This window comes from Fulmarus glacialis, unplaced genomic scaffold, assembly GCF_000690835.1.
Source record: "Fulmarus glacialis isolate BGI_N327 unplaced genomic scaffold, ASM69083v1 scaffold2933, whole genome shotgun sequence".
Taxonomy (NCBI): domain Eukaryota; kingdom Metazoa; phylum Chordata; class Aves; order Procellariiformes; family Procellariidae; genus Fulmarus; species Fulmarus glacialis.
Window position 1 is genome coordinate 1 of NW_009202207.1, and position 23,690 is coordinate 23,690.

A 23,690-nucleotide genomic window follows, 5' to 3' on the forward strand; every position below is an offset into this window, starting at 1 on the left:
TCTGTCCCAGCCGGAACCAGGACACTGAGTTACGGTGAAATACTATTTACTGCTTCTTCCTTGTACATCACAAGGTTCCTAAGAAAAGCCTGGGCAGAATCCCAAATTTCCAATGGGAAATTGGAAATGCCTGATAGAGGCATTAGCTATAATCTATAGAACAGATAATTGCTATCATCTTATTAGAGAAATAATGCAGAATCATAGAAATGCCTGTTGTAAGGCCATCTAGCCCAGCCTTCTGCTGAAATAGGATTGCTCCCAGCATCAGATCAGGTCAGCCACGGCTCTGTGTAGCCAAGTCTTAAAAGCCTCCAAAGATTGCAATCTCGTAGTCTCCCTGACTGGCATGTTTCACTGTTCCACCACCCTCCTGGGGAAACAACTTGTCTTACTCTCCAGCTTGAACTTCCCAAGCTACTGTATGTGGCCGATGTCTGCTGTTATATCACCTGGCACAGATAAAACTTATTTGGCTCCATCAGCTTTGTAACTGTAAGTAGCTATAGGCAGCTTTTAGATCCCCTCTTAGCCTCCTCTTCACCAGACTAAGCAGCCTGCTCCCTCAGCCTCTTCTCAGAGGACAGGTTCTCCAGGCTGCTCCTCCTCTCCAACTTCTCTCCATTGAGGCTGCTGATTAAAATATTTGGCCCCCTCATTAGGTGAAAATCTTGTACACAAAGTAAACCCTGAGATTTTTTTAACAAACATGACTAGTGAAATCTCTCAGCTGCGATTGGCCTTCAAGCCTTAACTTTTTGAGACAGCAGAATGACTTTATTCTAACCCCATAACGCCTTATGGTTGTTAATGGAAAGGAGACACAAAGAGCTGTATCACGCCCTGCGGCTTAACTTTCCTAACAGCCAGTTGCTAGCTGACCAATGCCAGTAAACTATATATACACTAACATCATAGCTTCACAAGTTCTTTTACTTACCTAGTCATCCCAAAGTCAGATACTTTCACAGTAAGATTACTGTCAACCAAACAGTTCCTGGCAGCCTTTAGTAGAGAAATGAGAAAAGAGGTGAGTGGAAAAAATACAAAGAGGAGCAAATAACGTCGTGTCTTGGTAATTTGCTAATAACAATTTCTGTCCTCTAGCATTTCAATGAATAATGACCTTCTTTGATTGAAGCAATTAAGTTTGGAACTGTAAGGGAACAGTAAGTAGCTTTCTTATTTCACTTTTTGACTATCGATTGAAAACCATTCTTTACCATTATCCCGGCTTTTCAAATAAGGACATTGAGGGGTGAGGAAACAGAGGTAAGAAACACACATTCACCTAGATAAACAGCAACAGAGCCAGAAACTAAACCCTGTCTTTCAAATGGCGTCCTACTCCAGGGTCCTTTTCAGTAGTCTCAGAATTTACCAAGGCATCAAAAAGTGAAAAACATTGATTGGATTATTTGCAAGGCACTATAAACAAAGTGGAGCAAGGTGATTTAAACAGCTTGATTTATGAAAATTTCAATATAAGCCTAGTTCTGCAAATGATCACTTGAAAACATTTATCTAAGGCTGTATTCTCTGCCTGCATGCTTATTAATTTCTGTGATACAGTCTGCACCTACAGTTTTCAACCTGAAATGAAGCTCAAGTTTTATTTCTGTTTTCCCATGGTGCACAGCCAGTTTCTGGGAAACTGACTTTATATTTACAACTTGAATTCTGCTACTTAAGTTGTCTGATATTGTTGATTTCTGAATCAGGGTGTGAAAATTGGTGAGGTATGCATTTAACAACTTTGTTTACTCATAAAGGCAATTCTTTGAAAGCATCAACAAGACATTTAAAATGCTACCTGAGGAGACTGAACCCCTACTGGAAAATTAAGCAAGTCTGTAACATAAATTGTCACAAATCTTCCAACATATTTTTGTCTAGAGTTAGAAGGCAAAATACTGCTACTGACTCTGAAGGACAATGCACCAGAAATTTGGCTAGGTTCACTTTTAATAGGCCAATAAAATAACAGCTTATTTCCCCAAAGCCAGCATTCTTGAAAGCTAAGTTTTGCATAAACTTGTGGTCTGAGTCCTTGAAAGGCCTGATCCTTTCATCACAAGCAACTTGAAATACTTGCTTGAAAACTGGCAGATAAATGTATTTAAAAGAGCTAGGTAGCTGCACACTTTCAAGTTCTGCTCCTGCTTGCAATGCACCAGAGTTAATTCCAGTTTACCCTTGTTCACACCTGTTTTATAAGAGAAACAGTTCCCAATTAGATAAATCCCTAACTAAACAAAAAACAACCTAAGTAACCCAAATCTTTAATGTTGCACCGCTTTCTCCTGGAGCACTACAGCATCATTGGACAGAATCCTTTACTTCAGTGGGCTGATTTTACAATTGGATGTCTGTGCTGCCAAGTGGTGCATAAATCCCTGAGGCTGGAGCCCATAAATGGAGGCAGCACAGTATGCAGTGCTGCAGACCTGTCAGCTCAGCTCTCAAGCAGAGCGTATTAGCTTGTGGGCAGTGCTATTTACATGTGGCTTTAGTGCTGCTTGTCCAGAGCTGCCTTGCATGGAGCCAGCTGGGTGTCTCTGCTCAGCGGTCCGCAACCCTTTCTGGGGTGAGCGTCAACAGAGCCAGTGCAGCTGTGGGTGATCCTGAGGGGTAGGACTGCCTAGTGTTAGGTCATTCCCCTACCTTCCCTGTTCCACTTCTCCCGTGGGATAGCTTACCAAATCTCTGTGTATGAACTGACAGCTCTCCAGAAATGCCATAGCATCACAAACATCATAACATATTTCCAGAAGCTGAAGGGGTTGTAGTTCCTTCCCATGACTCCTTAAGCAGCTAACTAAAAAGCCATTAGGCATGTATTCCGTCACTAGATAGATGGGGTATGATTTTGAGCATACACCGTACAGTCTAACAAGTTTGGGACGATTAAATTTCCTGAAATAAATAAAAATAAAATATGCAAAGAATAAATGGAGATTCTTGTGCATTTCTGTAAGTTTTGTTCTTCAAGTGTTAATACAACATACTGAAAGAAATTATTGAGACTGGATACAGTCCCATCTCAGACTTCAAATATTCCTTTTCAGGAAGAACCGAGTATCCTTCTGCTGATTACTTTGAAACTCAGTATTGATGACAATCAAAAGAAGACTCAGTATTGATGAAATGACAACTTTATAGTCAAAACCTGAAATAGGATTTAGCAGCGCGAAAGTGCAATGTTATTAGTGGGAGAAAACAGATCTGAGTTGGTGGGGTGGACCAGTTTTCTACTAAAACCATGTTGCAAAATTTTCACATTGAGAATCCTGGTCATATCAGATAGTTAACTGACAGGAATGTAGTGCATTCCTTCGGTATACGAGATGTAAGAAATATTCTTGAATTCGTATGCTTCAATTATCGTCTCATGGAATTTCACTGGAAATTCTAACATCCTTATCTCTTCAGAGTCAGAGACTAAAACTTCAAGTCTCATGTTCGTATTTCTGGCATTTCTCAGTTATTGATCTGTCTCTCATTCCTATCTGCAGGATGGCAGGAACAGCTTTCTAACAGTTTCTGTTTAAATGCTAATGAAGCAGAGTTTTAAGTGACTTATGTGGAACCTCTGAAGTTGTGGAAGAGATGTTAATTGAAAACCTTGTAGATGACCGTATCAATCTTTGTGAAGTTCTTTTGGTAATACTTCAAATATCCTATATGGCTACCTGTTTAGCTTGTGCCTAGTGCACTCAACGCTACTTAATGCTATTTTTAAGAGGAAATTCTTTTTCTTGTGTGTGTTATACATCGCTGATTAATGTTTGGAGAGATCATTATTTCCAAATAATTAAGCAACGCTATAGCTTACATCATGGTCTAAGCTTTTTCTATGTATTCATCTGCTGGCATTGCTCCCTCTTTAATCATCTTTATGGCCACATCATATTGTCCCTTCCACTTTCTTAGATGCACCACTCCAAACTGACCACTCCCTAGCTCTCTCAACAGAACAATTTCTTCTCATTTCAGCTCCCAGATTCCTAGTGGGACAGAAGAAATCCCTTTAGCAAAAAATGCAAGCGTGGTATCCCCCACATGCAATGTTGTTGTTTTCTCTAGAGGGTTGCAGAACTATGCAGCACTGAAACAACACACTGAAACAACACATCTGTCTCTCAGCTTTGTGTTTGAGTTATGGAAGGAGACTACACTTCCTACAAGTGTAGTTTGCTATTGCTTAGGTTTAAGCCTTATAAATAGATTTGAGAAAGATTTATGCATCAAATTATGATATATTTTCATGTTGGAGATTGGAGAACAAATATTACTGTGCCAGGTAACGTGGCAAAAGGAAAGAATGGCCATGACTCAGATGTGCTGGGGAAGGAAGCATGCAAGGTCTTGCACAGTTGATATAAGACCTGACATAAAATGCCTTAAAAAGGGCACAACATAAAGGTTGATATAAAATGCCTTTGCATTTACGTTGCCCTGAATGTAGACTAGATGCACTTGTAGGAAGGGATACTCTATTTCATAGAACCATGAAGTCTCACTGCTACATTGGACAAGAGGAAACTACAGAAGGAGCTATTGACTGAAAGATCATCCTTCCCAAATTCTCACGTTGCCTCCTGCATGGACAAACAGAAATGGCCACCAAACAAAGATTCTGTAACCTCCTGCAAGCCTGAAAGCAGTAAGAGTCATGATTTTCTGGTTATTCTTTTCTTGGTGGCCAAGACTGACCCCAGTTTCAAAAAGGAAAGTTATCTTCATACCATTTCCTAATGAAGCTGTGGATGGGACTTTATTTACTTGCGTAGACACTGCATGCTGGCACCTTGTCACCTTACCCACAAAGAAAACATGCTAAACGTCACAATATATACACGAGTCTTCTGAAATCAAAGAAAATACAGGGAAACTAATACCTCCCTCTCCCTGCCATATTACAAACATCCAGGTAATGACAGATATTCAATATTCAATATTCAGCAGCTGCTGCATCACTTCACAGATTGAAACTTTTCTGTGCTTAAGTCCAGCAGAGGTATTGCAAGAAGAGGTAGTACAATACCAAAAAGCACCATACAGCAAACGAAAGCAACTGTATTAGTTGTGAATATGTTAGATCAAATTCCACCCAAACTCTCCCAAGAGATGTTTCAATATTTAGAGTATTCAATATTGGAAGAGATTCACCATAATGCTGAGAAGTCCAGAAGCCTAAGCCAAAGCCAATCGAGTAGAAGGAGCATATAGGATTACCGGCCGAGTTGTGCTGATGGTAGCGTATAAACTCGAGAATTGATTCAAAACAGTAATTTTCAGCAAGGTAATACTTGTTCTCAGGGGTTTTGTGCACATGGTAATGTTTGACTGTTCCTTTTTTACTTCTGGAAAACATCATGAAATGCAGTACATGTCAAAGCCTTGCAAAGTGCCTTCCAGCCCACGCTTTAATAGATTAGTTTGTTCCTGAATGAACTGCAACACTCCAGCTGGCCAAATAACAAAATATGTAGTAGATGTCACCAGGAAGACTATTACATTTGCCTCAGTCTGCTTTTCCCCCCTTAACACCCGCTGGCCATATAGTATAGGCTCCTAGCACATTGGAGACTTCTGCTGCATACTCTAATGTAGTCTGGTGGTCAGTATTTGTCTCCCAACAGTTACATCTAGAGCAAAAGACTTTCATATACTACCCTTGCAATGGCTCTACATCTAATTTTGAACACCTTCCCTTCCCCTTCTCATTCCCCTTCCCATTCCCATTCCCCTTCCCTTCCTTCTGTCTCGCTCCTGAGATCCCACTATTCCCCTAGATCATGTGCCTGTTACATGCCTATATTTAGATGACACAATTCTGGACCTCCGTTCCCCTGTTCAGGGAGCCACTGTCATGCACGAATTCAAATAACTAATATGACCCGAATGTGCCTGAAGTTCACCTTTAACACAATGTAGAGATTTTGTTGTTGACCAGTCACACCAAGTAGCATGCCCATAGCACGCTCATAGAAATGGTACGCATTCTTTGGATACTCACTCAGGAACCTTGCTGAACACAGACACAGTATACGCTGCTGCTTGGCTAGATTTCTGAACCATAAAAGCACCTTCTTTCCCCTAATTAAAAAAAAAAAAAAAAGTTATAAGGAACAATGAGGTTGGGATTCATTTCAGTGAACTTTAGGCTTTTACACTGTAATGTATGCATAGGAGAAAAGGAGACGTGACTCATCTGACCTCGTTTAAGGACTACATTAGGACAAGATGAATTATACCTTAGAAATATTTATTTCTCTCCACTAAAAAGAGGGTCTAGGTAACTGGTTGTGGTATCCCACAGTAAATGTTTAAAATCAGGTGAGCTGTTCCCCAGCCCAGACATGAAGCAAGCAGTCTGCAATTTTGTTTTGGTGCACAGATACAGATTTATAACTGGGGACATGGAGAGTTGTTAACCCCATCTCCTTCCTCATGTCCCCTCCAGAGGAGGTACACGTTATAAGACCCAAACACTGCCACAGGCATCCCATCTGAGTAAAAGCTCTATCCACCACACTCAGTTCCTTTGCATAATGCATTAGAGTGATGCATTTTCTATTGCCAAAGTATTTTTGAATTACTGAATAAGTAGAAAGATTTTCACTGCACTCTATTATATTTGGACTATTTTTAGTCTTTATGTGGTACTCCAGTCCTAACTTTCACTATCCGCTTTTACTTCTGTTAATGGTTTACCATACCAGGCTGGAAATTCTGGTTTTCAGAGTTCATTTAACAGCTACACCTCTAATGTGCTAGGAACGGCTATTGCAGGGAGGAAAGAAGACATCTAGAACCTCTTATACAGGCCACGGTTTATTGCTCTGAAGTTCAAAGGAAACTTCATGTCCCCTTAAAGTTAACTGGAGTCAGGAGTATCCAGCACCTTTTGGGACAGGGACACAACTGCCTTTCTCCAGTGATTTGCCACACTTGAATTTCATTCCTGAACCTATGGTGCAGGTCTAAGGGAAAGGACACTGAGCTGAGGCTCTCAAAGGGTCAGATTATACCAAAGTTGTTAGTGGCTGAGTACCAATAAGACTGGCTGTGAGAAAGCAGCAAGCCACAAGAGGAGAACTTCTTAACACAGCATACTCAAGCACAAAGCATGGCTAAGGCTGGGTCTCCTCCAGGAAGGTACATGGAAAAGTCGTTCTGCAGTCGTCTGCTGTAAAGACTTGTACCCCTGACTAGCCGTATGGTGCTATCTATCCTTGCTCCTAGTCAGCTGCATCCCCAATGCTCAGTGGGCATAGCACTGAGTTTGCTCAGGGTTGTCTGCTTGTCTGAGTGAACTTCTTTTACTCCACATTTATATATCGTAAAACCGTCACAGAGGATTCCTCTAGACTGACCTGCAGAAAGAGCCACACTGGAGCAAACAACACAGGCCTAGAGATAAAACCAAAAAGCAGAGTTTTGAGAGGAAACGCACTCAGTGTGGCTTTGTTCCAAGCGTATTTTAGAGGTGCATCATTTGTTCATTTATGTAGAAAAGCCATTAACACATCCAAGCATTTTTGGAGATCTATTTATCGATAGCAACTTAGCACAAAAGTTTCTAGCACTCTGTAATACTACAGCTATTTGAAGAGCATCAGCATCCTCTAGCTACACAGTGTAGCAAAGACAACAGACACAGAAACATTTCCATGGTTGTTGATATACAAGCGATAAAGGACCTTCTGACAGAGCAGCTGCTCAGACTGGGCACAAGAGATATTACCACCATATCAACGGCAAAGAGAAATATTGGGCTGCTTATTCACAGGCTGATTTCTGAATAAGGCACAGCAGACACATGAAAAATGCCAGACATCATAAATATTTTCAAAACTGCTTTTAAAAGCCAGAGAGTAGACTTGGGACTTGTCCTGCATGTGTGATTCTAGGCCATGAGATAAAAGGGAAACCACTAGTTCCCGTCTGCTTCCTCTCATCCATCCAGTGGGTCTCCTCCTGAAATATCTGGGCCCACTCTGTGACTCTGACTTTTTACAGTAAATCCTTAGAGGAGGATCCCGCTGCTCTAATGCTCTGACAGGAGCTTTACCAGAAGTAGTTTGCTCTGTCTCCTGCAGACCATGACACAGCTGTGTTCCTAAAAGGTGGGAGGTGCATAATTCTCCTCTAACCTTGAACCTTCTGGTTGTTGTAATATTTAAGTAAACTGAGAGATCTCAAATGGAGGAAATAAACCAAACATGCTATGTCAGATCAGTTCAGGGAGCTCCAAAGAAGCCTTTCTAATAGCAGTTCACTTTTAAGAAGCATCTCTTTATTAGCATACTAGACTGATTTGTCTAAATGCCTTTTTTTGTCTGAAAACACATTCATGCCTTTGGAAGTCTGTGGACAGTGATGTTGCTGATGACAATATCTATAATTATTATCGTTATTATGACAGCCATATGTAGGATACCATTGCTCGAGCTATAGAGGACATGTAAAGTGGAAAGACAATCTCCGCCCAAAGAAGCTTTTGGTTCTCATGAAGACATATTCTATACTCACTCATGCTTAGCAATACTCTGCTCTTCTGCCAACGTCTGTTCACTGACACTGGAGTTTCCCCTGCAAAGACAAAACAACATGCTGAAATTGTGAAAAACTCGTTATGAAAAATACCTTCCTTGGGTTAAAAGTCACACTACATATATTTTTTGAGTAGTTATGTCATGGTCTAAGGTGAATATTTCAAAAAGTTGAGACATATTTAATTGTCTGGATTTTTTTATGGCTTGGTAAACACTTACAGAGCTTTCCCCTCCACTGTGCAATGTGTTGGAAAGCCAGCTATTCTCTGTGCATGCTGTAACAGGCAATGAAAGTACATAACCCTTCAGTGACCTTATGAAGAGATTGCATCTACCTTTTCAAAATTTACATGGAAGATTTCCAAAACTGCACAACCCTAGACTTGCCAAATAAATGTTCTTAGCATAACAGACAACAGAAGGAGTTCAGGTGGCAGAAAAAGGCCTAATAGTAATAAGAAATAATAATGATTCTTATTTATGCTGCCTTTTACAGGATACTGTAAGACTAGGGGTTTTTTTTAAGGAAACCTCTGAATCTTGTCAAGTATGGTTTACCGTGAGACAATCTGCTATGTTTCTGTCAGATTTTCATTCAAATACTTAGGCATACGTTTAATGCTTACAATGTTGTGTTATCTTACTCAAGATAACTTTCCTTAAAAAGGAAAAGATGGGTCTGATGTACCATTTCAACAGACCTGGATTCCCTTTACCCTTTAGAGGACTACTCACATACAAAGGCATGAGAATGCTAGCAAGGCTGATTTAATGCTGAAATAAGACTACAAAGACTGAAATCCCAGTGTCATTGAAGTTAGTGGCTAAACCCTATTGATTTAAATGAAACCAGGATTTTCAACTGATGTTTTTTGCATTAATGTATGAGTCAAGAAGACAAATTGTATCTGATTCTATACCTTTCAGAAACTTTATGCTTAGTACCCAGAAAGTTGTTTAAAAAGAAAAATATTCCAGAAATATTGCCTAATCTTTACTAGAGTGGTGGGGAAACCATTTAAGCAGTAGAAGGCTGCACATTGATTCACCTTGGCTCATCCACATTCAGAGATAACTTTCTCAAGTAAGTGCTCGGTACGAAACCTTCATTCCTGCAAAATGAGCAGTTCACAGTTTAGCTATCGTACACGACTGCGTCTTAAATTTGGTCACTTAAAATAGGAAAAGGGATTAATCAGAGTCACTTTTTAGAATGTCGCTAACAGAAATGCTCATGGTTAAAACATTTCTGCTTTTACTTACCAGAAGTAATTTGTTCTAGAAAATTACATTTCAATGAAGTACTCTTTTCGCTAGTCATTGACATGGCTTCTTCCTCAGTGATTGGCTTCATCATATGGAAGATTGGAGCAGCTGTTCAACAATTTCATTACATGCCATGTAATGAAGTGAAGGTGTGATGAAGGATGCCAGTGACAATGGGTGCCAGCAGAGTATCCAAGGTCGAACGCAGAAAGTCAATAGGTATGCTCAGCACTCTTCCCGACACAATGCCAGATGCGATTGAGAAGCTAAACTTAGTGAATATGGACAGCTGAGCAACCTCTTAAAGCAACTGGCAGCATGGCATGATGGACCTAAGTTATGGGGGCCAACAGGCACCTGTAGTTGTAAGGGGGTGGGCTGTATGTGGTGCCCATCAGAAAAATAAATAGGGGAAATAAATTGTATATTTGAATATGGATGGACACAGAAAGGAAGGATTTCTTCAATATAGATCTCAGTAGAGCGAGAAGAAAATTGAGAGTGCATGAAAACAGGTGAAACAGGTAACTCCTGATGTTTGTTCCTACTCCATTCAGGAAAACAAGATCTTCAATTTTTTTCAAGCAGAATTTAAAGGGTTTGTTTTGATGTATATGTGACTTGTCCTTACAGAAGCAATCCTGCAAAAGTCCCAGTTTCTCAAGCCAAAGAAAAAACTGTAAATGTCCCCCTTTCTCTTGATCTTCCTCTGCTCCTTCATTCATCTCAGAGCCCTGTACTCAGGCTTTATAAGCAGAGCTGCCTGTATCATATGCTTTTACATAGCCATAAATAGTCGTGAAGGCATTTAGGAGCATATATCAGCTTACTAATTTATTATTGTCTTTGAGTTACCGGGGTTGTGTGCTGCTTTCTTCACCTAGAACAGTATGTCAATCCTGTGAGTTATAAAGTGCAGACACTTTACCTTAAGTTAAGGTTGCTTTATTTGTTGGTTTCCTTGCAGTTGTAAACTTAATCAGTGAATTATGAGTGGATCAAGTAATTTCATTCTGTTCCAAACCAGTTTGGGCATCCTCTAGCTCAAAAATTCTTCCCTTCCACATTTCTGTCAGGCATATAAAATCAAACTCAGCTATTATCCATCATGAGACAGTCAAGGAATCTTATCTCTTCCAGGCAGCTCCTGTTTATTGCACTGCCTTTATCTCCAGTGTACTCCTAAAGCTGTTTCTCATTTAATAACTTGGGAAGAGACGCTCTTTTCTGCCCCAGCTGGATATTAATGAAAAATATCGTATTTTAAGTTGCTGAAGGGGATTCCTCCACTTGTGAACCTCAAAGAGAACAATTAAACTCTTCTGTCCTGTGCAGGCTGAGGTGCCCTCTCTCTGTGAAAAAGTATTGCTAAAGCTGGGGAGAGACTGAAGTGATAAGTGATTTGTGCTTCAGCAGTTCTCACTGGTCTGTCTGCTGTCACTGCTATTGCAGTAGTAACGGTGATTGTCTAAAAATGGTTTAGTGCAAACAAGAGTGGCAACATTTGTGAGGAGAGATTTTATCTTTTTATTCACTTAAACTAAATAGCTGGAAAAAATGGACAGCTTCTGTATACACAAGCCCTTCTTCAGGCACATATCAAAATTAAGGCCACCGGGTACTATCTTAATATACCAGGCAGTGACTGTTGTAAATCTTACTCAACCTGGCAGCCAAGGATGGTGATGAAAATGGAGTTGTACAGAAGACAATGAGGCTTCTAGAGCAAGGTTTAAAAGCTACTAAGGTAATCCTAACATAGATCCCAAAAGGTACCAGGACTGCCTGCAGTGCTGTCTATGAAGATGAGATATGTGGAAGACCATGGTCATGGAACAAAAGTATTCTGCAGCACATACTTACCCTTCCAAATCCCTTACCTTCCACCAGTCAGAATCTTCCTCTTGCAATACATAGTATTTATTGCTTCTGACAAGCCGGATAGCTGAATTTCCTTTGGGTTCATAGTTGCATTGGGCCACAGGCATTTTCAGGACCAACTTGTCTGGGGATAGCACCTGAAGCAGGCTTCTATGTTTCCACTTTTGAAGACAGAGGAAATAAAATGATAAGGAGATGCAGCACAGGGTACAGTAAGAAATAACACGTGACAAGTACACGATCACTTATATCTTCAATGTGTGTAATGATATTAGGCAAATTAATCAAAGCTAAGAAGGTGGGCACAGGCGTGCAGCTTTTTCCTCATCCATTTAGAAGCACAGCCCAGAAACTGTTGTCAACATTTGTGAGACAGGTGAGAAGAGAACCAAGTTCCATGATAATGATGCCAGAAGCAATTAACTCTGAGTGGAGGCTGACACTGCAGTAATAGGAAGCTCTCATTACCAGGATTACATGATAGACTTGACTCCTGTCAAAAGCCTGCCACCTATACTACTTAATGAACACTTGCAATTCATGTGCTTTGGACACCACACGATCAAATTGTGCTTTACTATAACTAAGTGCGATGATGTCCTGTTGTATCAAAAGACTCCATCACAGTATTATAAAATAACTTCAGTTTTTTGAACAGCTTTTCATCAATAGGAAACATTACTTACCATGAAGTACAACAAGCATTAGTCAATTGTTATTACTAATCACTGAAAGCAAAAAGCTACATTCATTCTAAATCATTCCTTTTCCTTACCATGTTTTATTGATGTTTCTCTGCTAAGCATGTTCGATATAAGCAATCCCACTCCTTGGTGCCTAACTTGCCCTATGCAGGGTTAAACAAGTGTAGGTATGTAACTATGGGATTCATCTTACCTAGCTTTGACACGTGTCTTCATGTGAAATGCGTCATCCTACAGAAGCGTCTACCTATCATCACTGATTGTTGAGGAGGTCTACACAAATGACTTGGATAAGAAGCCTGGCATTAAAGCTAAGTGACATCAATCTAACCATAGGCAAAAGGCCATCTAAAATTAAGGCACTGAAATGCATTTAGGAATCAGGGAAATGTCATAACTGAGAAAATCCAGACATCACAATCCTTTAAAAGCAGAGAAAACTACATGTGAAACACTGACAGCAAAGGATGAGGGAAAATAAGAAAGACTTAGGAGAAGAGGCTCCGAATGACAGCTATTTATAATTGAAAACCAGTGTAATGCAATGCCAGGGAAAAATGCCAAGTGTCCTGAAGCAGGGTGTGATTCCTTTAAGGCAAGACCAAGTGACCATGGTTTTGTATGTTTGCTTGTTTCCTCTTTATTGACATTTTTAAAATTAATTTAAACAAGGAGAAACCAAAGAGCCAAGTGAATGCCTGATTGAGTCCACTGAGCCAGAAGACACACATGATCTCTTCCTGCAAACACACAAAGTCTCAATCTGATCTCACTAAGCTCCAGTGGAGGTACTCATTGTTTAAAGAGGTATCACTCACAGCAGAGTCCTCTTCATTTGACTAGGAGTGGGTCTGTTACACATCAAGAATGACTGCTTGAACCCAGTAAGGGTGGTTCCTGTCGGTCATATCTAACTTCGGTGGAAAGGAGCTTATAGCTTGAGGGCCTGCGTGTGCAGGATTCAAGTCTTAGACTGCCCATTTGCTTTGTGGAATAATGACAGAACTAGAGTTGCAGTTGTCAGAAAGATGGAGAAAATTATAATACAGAGATTAAATTTCTCTTTAAAGCATCTAGTGATGTTAGAGCAAGCTGATATTCAGTAAATGTGTTTATGAGCAGATGTGCACCTCTGACATTTGGCCTTGGTAATTTTTGGAGATTAAATTGTTCTTTCTTAATTTCCTGTGTTTTGCTTGTGGAATGATCAGAGTGTCATCCTCTGATGGAGCTTTCATCTTTTTATGTGAACAGAAGAAATTGCAGAGCATTGGCCAACGTAAATGGTATAAAGAATTATTATCACAGAAATGAGTTTTGCTTTGTCCAACTTGCCAGGGAAAAGAACCAGCCAAAGATGAGCACATCAGATTTGCATCCTTTTGGGTTTCACTGCTGGATGTGTATTTGTCTGTTGCAATATTCCGGATGGACTTAATCTGTAACCTGGTACAGATTAATGTCCTGATTTGTGTCCATATATACAGTTTTCCATTTCCAGCACTGGCTAAAAGCCCCAGAGCATTTCCTAACAGTAACTGAGTGGATCTTATTATTTTCTTTATGCTGGCAGTGATATTATTGTGGTTTTTCATATTGATGACTGTGCCACTGTCATCTAGAGAGAGCTGTAGGTGACAGTCTGAGATTCAGCTGCGATGTGCATATAGGGAATGGTTACTATCTGCAGAACTGCACCCCTACCGTACAGCTGGAAGCATATGCTGGATCACTTCAGCTTCCATAAAACTCGTCCAATACATAAGCATGAGAAGACACATGTGTGCATGCAGTGGACTTCTATCTGGTCTACTGCGCTATTGGTCTGACCTACATGAGCCATTTGCCATTGCAAAGACAGTGGATGCCAGGCACCAGCAGCGGTGAAAGTGTTTTTCAGGCAGGAATCTCCTGCTTCCTGCTGTTATCAAACCACTGGGGAAGTGCCCACTGGTTCCCGTGAAGGGACCTTTGTGCCCACTAGTCTTTGTAATGGCATCACTCTTTAGGAACCAGCTCCTCTGTGGGAGACCAGACATATAATGCTGAAACGATGAACGGGACAGAGGCATCAAAGCTGCAGGATGTAAGCATGCAAAAGTAATGCCTCATGCAAAATGTAATGCCTCTGGTCAGTTTTGCCAACATGCAAAGGTAATGCCTCTGGTCAGTTGGGAAGAAAGCAAGGGAGCAAGACTTGCAGAGGCTGGAGAGGTGAAGGACATGAACTGAGATAGGCGAAAGGAAGGCCGAGGGTATGATGGAACCTCTGATGATCAAACTGAGTAGATGAAAGGGCAAAGTAAAAATGAGCTGAGGGCTTATAGAAGTAGCTCTGTCACTAAATATAGACTGTTCCTCACCATGAAAAGTCAGTATTAGCCTTCTTAACCTGATTATATCATATGGCTTGGGAAAATGAAGCCAAGTTGTTCTAACCAGATGTGGTAGTTACTATATCTGCATTTACTGAACCTGTTTTAGAAGTACCCATCTGAAAACTGTCATGTCCCTACTTTTTAAATTTCCCTTTCAAAATATCTTCTCTGAACTCAAGCAGATAATAATAACAAATCATAAAGGCCTAGCAGAAGCCAGCATGTTCAGCAGCAGATTTGCATGACTGACGATCTCTCCAGATAGACAAAGCATCTCCTGATGGAAGCCAGGCAAAACAGACCATGGTATTCAAAACAAGTTACGCTGCTGCGTGTTCACAATGCTATTACTTTCAAATCTCATTATCAGAAAAAATGTCAAAAGGTTTGTTGTTCATAGCTTCTTTCCAGGGTTTTATTATTGTTTTTCTTAAAGCTCCCTTCTACAGTTCTTGTGATTTTATCTTCTGTCTCTTGATACTCTATGTGTTTTTTAAAGCCCTGACTGTCCATGTCAACTATATACACAAAAATTCCAGCTTTTTTCCTTTTTTCTTTAAGTTACTTTCTGGTTAACAAAGAGAGGCTAGAAAATAGACCCAGACTGTGTTCTAAAGATACAGAACAGAAGGCAAATTAAAATAAAGCAGGAAATACAAATTAAAAGTCACATGATTTGAAACCCAATCTAGTTTAATTTGGAGGAGGCTGGGGTAACAATCTGTGCATACACAGACAGACCATACCGTTAGTCCTTTTCTAAATAGATAAAAACATCATAACTTAAGCAACTTTGTTCTCTTCTATTATCTTGTCATTGTTACCTCCTTCCCACCTACAAACCTCAGTAATTAGGATGGGCAGTAAAACTAAGGTCAAAGACACCACTATTGCCTTTGTATTTGTACAGGAGGAGATAGATGAGGAAATAAGCATAGAAGCAGATCTTCCAGTCTTGCTTTTATTCTTAACCCTGCCAACTATTGCCCTTCTTCACCTAGCAACTGCTAGAGGACTCAAGCAGAATTGAGCACGAGCAGTGCCTTTTGGCATCCGGGTGTCCTTTTTTTCTTTTTGGATCTGTGAAAGCCTTGCTTTCTCAGACGGACAGCAAGGCCCAGTGGGTGCTGGTGGGATACCGCACTCCCAGGTTTCTGTCCTATATAAAGTCAAGATGTAGGCAAGAGCACATAAAGAGCTCAGAGGCACTTCCCAATTCATTAACTTAGAGACTGTCTCTGTAAAGTTGGGCTAAACAGACATTCCTAACCAGCCATCTGTAGACCCAACCCCAGAGCAGCACAACTTGGGACTTGCCTGAGATAAACGCAGTTCATCCACCATTCCTCACCCATGCAAAGCAGGTATATTTGATTACATCTTCAGTTAGCAGTGTTTTCTCCAAGTACTATGAGCACCATTTTCACTGGGGAGGGTGGTGGAGGGGAGTTTTTGGCATCTCTAGGAATGGGGACCTCCTACACACTAGACAGCTAATTTTGTTAGCATTCCCTGATCCCACTGGAAATAAGTGTATGAAGTAAAAGACATTCCTACAAGGGCTGTAGCCAGTACTGCCGCCAGCACGTTAAAGTGAACTGAACGTGACCGAGACTTTCCCAGTTTGCCATTTACAGCACATGGAAGAAGGAGATGAGTCCTTCTCTCTGACATGCTGGTGGACAGAAGGATGCTGAAGCTGCACTGCAGATTAGAGGTCTACACCCGCTTCCAGCGAGTGGCTGTTTGCAATTCTCCATCCCGTCCCACAGCCCTCCCTACCATCTGGGTGCCAGCTGTTTCCCTCTAGTCAGATACTCAAACATTTTCACCTACCAGCGTTTGAGGGACTGGAGGCAGTGGTTTCACAGACCCAGTTGTGCAACACAGAGTCACAGCTAGAAGAGAGGGAGAAATAAAGAATAAAACATGAATTTAAGTAAGGCTTTATCTGCTGAGGCTTTCTCACTTGCAGATTTATACAGTGGCAGCAACAGCATCATGACAGCTGACATTTCACCTCCCTGAGGTATTGACCTGCTTTTGCTCTGTATTTTCCAACCTTCTCTTAATTCAAGCACCATCTCAATATTTTTAAAAACCCCATCAACCATTGTCTTCATCTATGCCAAAATACAAATTCAGGGAAATACACAAAAATTCTCTTTTTAATTCTTCTCTTGGCTAAGACATCCATGACCGGTAATGAGGTATTTCCTTGTCTTTGCCACTGACCGGGGGTTTCATGGCCCTATTTGCTTTTATAACAAGTGGTTTTGAAGCTAGATAATGCTATTCAAATTACTGTTACAAATCAGCTGACAACTTTTCACATTATCTAGTGTTCCATAATGATGAAACCTGTAGTAATAGTAGATAATCCTATATCATTAATTTCAACCTTCAAAAGCAAATTCTGTACTGTTACAGGCAGTTTCACAGATCTAAATCAGGTTCCTAACTGCTCACACTTACATTTTTGGATTTAACTTTTAATTTTAGGTTTATGCTTTTTTGATTGTGACTGTAAACGCGTAAGACCAAGGTTCAATCATGATTGACATCAGTGGATCTACCAGTGCTCTACAATTCCAAGTAATCAAGCTTTAAAAGGCTGAAGCCCAAATACTCATAAACTGCTGTTCCCTCTCCCAAATGTGGCCTTTCATTGTTAAGCATGTACATAGACATGCTGGAATTCCCTTCTGAAAATGTGAAACCTAGGAGGGTACCACTTTAAAAATTTTCTTCTCTCAGTCTTTACAGATAGGAACTAAAACCCCTAAATAATTGCAACTAGGTTCTACAAAAAATACTTTAGAAACAGATGTCAGAATAAAAAAAACCTGCTGCAAGTTAAATCACACTGTTTAGAAAAAAAAAATCATATAAATATAATTATATATTAATATAACAGTTTTACTTCCATTTAGTTATGAAATGGTATTGTTTTATACGCATTCATACACACTCTTGTGCTGAACTTCTATTGTTCCTACCCATTCAGCTTATGGGACCTCATCACTAGAAGGGTCTTACAGCATAATGTTACAATTTAGCTAGAGATCTTAAGAATAAGGAGAAAAATAATTCCACATGGTTTATTTTGTAGATAAAAATGTCACTAACTTTTTGATCAAACACAACAGATACAATTTAGTGTATTCTTTCCCCCAGTTATACTATAAGCTACAGTGTATAGCAGCTATGATGTTAAAAGGAGCTTAGCACATACATGAAAAAGTGTAAGTAGATTAGCTTTTATACTGATTACACTGCCTTAAATGTCCATGTGATTTGGCAATATTGTGAAAACCATCAATGAGAATAATCAAACAAATGAAAGAACACATTACATTTCTCCCAAATCGTACATTCAGAGGCTGCTTTACAGGTCTGATTGCAACAGAGAAATTTCCCGTTGATGAAGAATCCTTTATGGTACTTGTTTAGTAAATCAAAATTGTCTTTAATTTCTTGAAAGCACAAAGAAACCAAACAGAACGTGACAGGTTGCAAAATGGGAATGTTCCTTATGATCAATAGAGTCTGCTGCACTAAACCATGGGACCCCAGAGTACTTACCGACTCCTAGCTCTAGGCACACATCCTGGTCACATTTCTATATCTATACCATATTCCTCTATGCAAACCCAAGTCTGAAATCCATACCCCCCAGCTACCTGTTTCCTTGAGAAAGAAACCTGTATGTCAAGAAGGAGATACAGTACAATGCAGCGAAACACCCGAAGCCAAAACAGGATCCAACGGCTATGATTCAAAATCATGGATCTTACAAAGATTTCACTGTCAATAATAAAACTAATTAAAAGAATACATTTTCATATATCACAATATGCTGAATATTTTCCCAGAACTATCTATTTTAAGAAAATTATTTTCACTGATACCCAGTATCAGAAAAGATACTCAATACCTATATGGCAAATCCAAACTAACATGTATCTGTTAAAATACATTTCTTATTTAAGCACACCAAAAGGGAACACTGTCACAGAAATATCTATTTTATATTCAAAGCACTGGTTTACTGCAGAAAAATGGCCCCAGTAGTATTACTGTGCTAGTGATACATTAGTTCTGTATGTAAAAGAAATGTAGAAGGTATAGGGGGAGACTTTAAAAATTGATGGTTTCAGGAATGGCTTTCTCAGTCCTGCTGCGGCGAGCCATGGTAGACCCAAGATTCCTGAGCATGTGAGAGAGCAGCAAAAGGATCAGGGCAACCCTCGGCGACAAGTGCTTTTTATACACTTTTTAAGAGGCTTGTAGGCAGTCGAAAATTTATGCTATTATTTGTCTCATGAGCATTACAACATATATCAATTACACAACGTAATTCTTCACAAATTTTGTTTTAAAAGATTTTACTGAAAATCTTGCTTTCTAGAAGGCTCAATGTAGTTAGTTTGCTGAATGCTTCCCATTCTGCTTCTGGTCCACATTCTCCATAACATTGGCAAATTAATTGACATACTCTTACTTCTGTGTTTGCAAAGGGAGTCACAGAGAGGTAGCTCATACACGGGCTTACAAGTAAAACCGGGGAGGATATTTGTTCACAGCCCACTTTTTTTATTGCCTATTTTTGTTCCTACAATGCTCACCGAGGCCAGGAACCCGTCTCTGACAGTGTCCAGTAACAAATACTGAGGCAGAGTATATGCTCAGGGCAGCTGTACAGTGATCAGGGAATCCTGATCCAAAGGTGATGTATTTATACTTAACACCCTTTGAGAGGTATTTTTCTTCTGTGAATTCATTCAGTTGCCTTTTTAAGCAAATAACTGGTATCTACAACACCCTGCAGTGAGTAGTCCTGGAGCTTAGCTACACAATATGAACAGTCAGCTTCTTTTGCTTGTTTTCAGCCTATTTTCTGCTAGCTTCATTTGATGCCTACCTAATAATTACTAACATCTGCTTTGCTTTTTGGATCATGTTTGGTCCTGGGCTGACTCTGTGTGTGTGTGTGTGTTAGATAAAGGTTTCATTTCCCTTGCGTGCATTGCTTTTCAGTCATCTGCACCGAATTTCAAATGCCACTTTATTGCTATTTGTTAGACTGAAAAGCCCTTGTCATTCAATGTGTACTCCCACTGGTAAGTACACACGACTGATCAATTTGCTTCCTGTCTCTTTATTTAGTTAAATGGTGGAGCCCCGTGAGCTTTTCTCTTTAACGTGTTATCCATCCAATCTATTAGTCATTGTCAAGTCTCTCCTTTGACGTCTCTTCACTTTACAACATCTTTCTTCAATTACAGTCACCAGAACTAGACACAATATTCTCCTGGTGATCACAGTAGCATCAAAACATACTGAGTGTTTTTACTCAATATGTGCCTGCTTCCGTGTCCAAGGATGCCATTAGCTCCTTTGGCCACAGAATCACACTGGGAATTTATGTTCAACTATCATGATCCTAAAATCCTCTTTAGAGATACTGTTTCCCAGAACAGAGTCCCCCATCCTGTAACTATAGCATACACTCTTTTGCCCACTTAACTGAATTATGCACTCCCGACATAAATACACTAATTTAACATAAATGTGTCATTCAGTGCCACAAAAGTGGGGGAGGGAGAAGAGAAGGGAAGGGAAGGCCGGAATGACACCTAGGATCAACCAGGCAGTGAAATATTAAGTATCTCTCATGCGGCTGGCCTTGGGCATGGCATTGCAGGATCATGAATTAACGCACTATTCAGCAACCCTGTTACTCGCCCTAGCAGCCTGCTGCTTGCGGTTGCGCTGCCTAGCAGTGGCACTCCAGAAGGGGATCTGTGGCCACTTCTCACATCTGCATGTCCCACTGCCCACAGGATTGAGATTGATGGGGAGGCTCTAGGAGGAACCTGAGGTGGGCAACTGAAACAGATGAAAGGCAGCAAATTCGAAGTTACGGCTTTCTCATCACATTTAATTCTTGAACATGTGTAGTGCTTTGTGCAGTTGCATCTTCTGATACAAGGCGTAGCCTTGGATTTCCTGACTGTGGCACATCTGAACGGTAATCAGGCAGTCAGGGATCAAATCCTGCGCGTGGTATTGAGGCCAAAAAGAAGTGGAAAGAGACAGTGAGAATTAAAATAAGAATTTTTAAGTGCTTAATTCTGCCTTAAAATAAGTGATAATCACATAGTGTAGTGATCTATATATTCCAGATAATATTAAAGCAAATATCTGATAGACCTTTGTACATAAAAGAAACAAGACTTGATCTAAATTCTATCACAGTCAATTAAAAATATTTCAGCAAAGTCGCAACTTCAGTAATAGGGACTGATTTTCTATTTGCTGTAAATATCAGTGGCACTCAGCAATATCAGGTGTCACCACTTAGGACAGGAACGCTAAGTGTAACCTTAGGATGACTGGCATATTTCACATGAAATGTAAATGAAACAGATTTCATGGCTAACCTGAAAAGGACATCGTCTTGCAGGAGGTGTTGATTCCTCAAGATTCACTGTCTCAACACATCGGATTTTCTCAATCTCAATTGACCCCCTTTTGCTTCCTTTTTTCTAAGAGAGAAAAAACACAGCAGACTGTAAACTAATGTTAACACAACATAAAGTATTCTAGTTTGACGATTTGGTACAATTTTGTATTTCAAGCTGTATAAGCTATAGCTTCAGGTTTGTTAAACTTTAAAAGAAAGGTGGTAAAAAACCTCCTTGGTGCCCTACCTGCATCTAATATATTGATCCAATTCCTTTTTAAGTTAGCTACAAGAATTGCAGGACACAGCCCTACATCTGAGAAAGCATCTGCTGCAACTGCAGGAGTACAGGGCAGAAGGAAGGACTAGGAGGAAAAGAAGGAGGAGGAATTAAGAGGAAAATACCTTAAGTGCAAACCAGAAGCCTAGCCGTGGCATTCATGATTTTGTTAAGGTAATGGAGCTTATTCTCACTGAGCTTCCCTGCAGTTTTTTAATGGGATGTAAGTCACAGGAGGAGTCCAAATGTATGAAAATGAGCAAAAACTTTAAAATAAGTTGCCTGGGACATATATTTGCATTCCCGATGTGAGATCTTCCGAGTGAAAAGCCACCCTTTTGTGATATACAGTCATTCCTTAGGAAACAAGGATAGTTTAACCATCTGCTTTGTGCAGCTGAGGGATGAGATCCTGAACTAATTATGCCTCATACAAGTAACTTCTGAAGCCAGTTATTTACATCAGTTCAGAGGGAAGCCTGAACAAGGAAAACATCCCTATTCAAGACAATGTGTAAACATATGCCAATGTTAATTACTTGCTTAAGTTCTCTTTGGAAGGACACAAACAGATGCTCAATGATAAGCACAATTGTAAGAGTTGTTCTGAATAGAGACACTCTTAAGCCTGCGGCTAAGTGTCTTCCTGAACTGAAACTAGGATTTGATACCCTATAATTCTACCCAAAACAAAGTACGCGTATTGTTCTAACACATAATGTCTAATCAAGTTTCACAGGAAAACCAGAGGAAAAAGATGACACTGGAAAATCTCAGAACAGTTTACTTAAAAAAATGATATCTTACCCCTTTGTCGTATTCATAATAATAAAGGTTTGCTTTCATCATAACAAACAACCTTTTCTTGTAATTAATTGATGATATTTTTTTCTTCTGTTGTGATTTCTTTAAAAGAAGTTCTTCTAGAATTGTTTTATTTTCCATTATATTTCCCTAAAAGAACATCATAGTTACTTTTATTACTACTATTAATAAACGTAACAACACTAACTATAGAAACTGTAATAATGAATATATTGAGTCATTGTCCTCTATATGTTTTATAAAATTTTGTAATAATACATGGTTACAAAGCAGTAATACTGCTTAAACAAATTAGGTTGTTTAGCTTATACTCTCAGTACAAACAATCATAGTATAAAAAAATGAAGCTACAGATACACGGTAGTTCTAAACAAGGCATCTCTGTTACTTTATTGTCTGAGGATCTCTCCTTTTAAAGCCATGCATCCTTTCTGGCAAAGAGCACAGTCTGCTTTATGCACAAATATATTATATCTGCAGCATAACATGGAAGTCATTACAGGAGCAAAGAGAACGACAACAAAAAAGAAAACCCTTCTATTTACAGACCACAAAAACATACCTAGTGCTGACAAGTGTGTTCCCTGAACTGGAAATTTCCCATTTTTTTCTTTCAACTGAAACAAATGCACGTTTATGGAACAGTGACACGTAGAAAAGATCAAAAAGTAAAAATGTTCTTGCACCACATGTATATACTTGTATACTTATATCTATGTATTTTTTCTTAGCCTTGATAATCATACAGTAGAAAATGCCAAGAAGCATCATGTTTCTACAAGTTTAGTATGGTTTCAGGTTATCTTACCCAAATGTGAAGAAAGTAGGTCACGTCCTTTGCCCTGTACGGTTTGGAGCTCCAAAGAGAAGTGTTGTGCTAAGCTATCCGCTTCGTTATGTCCCTGTTCACTACAGAGAGCCCAGCAGAAAGAGAAAATTTGCATGACACTCATCACACCCACTTGATCTATCCACTGAATCCTACCCAAACCCAGAAAGTAACAATATCTAGTAGGAGCAGTCTGAAGAGGAAAAGGGGGGCTTTACTAGCCATTACTCCACCATGGGTATCTGGCTACCCTCCCTGTGGACAGGGTCATAGAATCATAGAATAGTTTGGGTTGGAAGGGTCCTTTAAAGGTCACCTAGTCCAACCCCCCTGCCGTGGGTAGGGACATCTGTAACTAGATCAGGTTGCTCAGAGCCCCATCCAACCTGACCTGGAATGTTTCCAGGGATGGGGCATCTACCAAAAGGATGCCTACTTACACCTTCCACCAACTCCCTTTTGGACAGACCAGTGTGCATTAATGCCACTGGTGA

At 39.9% G+C, this 23,690-nt stretch overlaps 1 protein-coding gene across 1 annotated transcript; it reads right to left on the reverse strand.

Annotated features, from left to right (window-relative positions):
• Positions 1-936: 936 nt before the first annotated feature.
• LOC104074160 (cytoplasmic tyrosine-protein kinase BMX-like) lies at positions 937-22,487 on the reverse strand. The gene is given in 15 exon segments (XM_009574192.1): positions 937-1,005; positions 2,700-2,916; positions 3,836-4,007; positions 4,749-4,825; positions 5,241-5,366; positions 6,023-6,102; positions 7,710-7,749; positions 8,542-8,601; positions 9,614-9,676; positions 11,694-11,872; positions 16,630-16,691; positions 18,150-18,269; positions 19,545-19,562; positions 21,182-21,344; positions 22,350-22,487. Coding segments are annotated over 15 exon segments (1,584 nt in total).
• Positions 22,488-23,690: the final 1,203 nt, after the last annotated feature.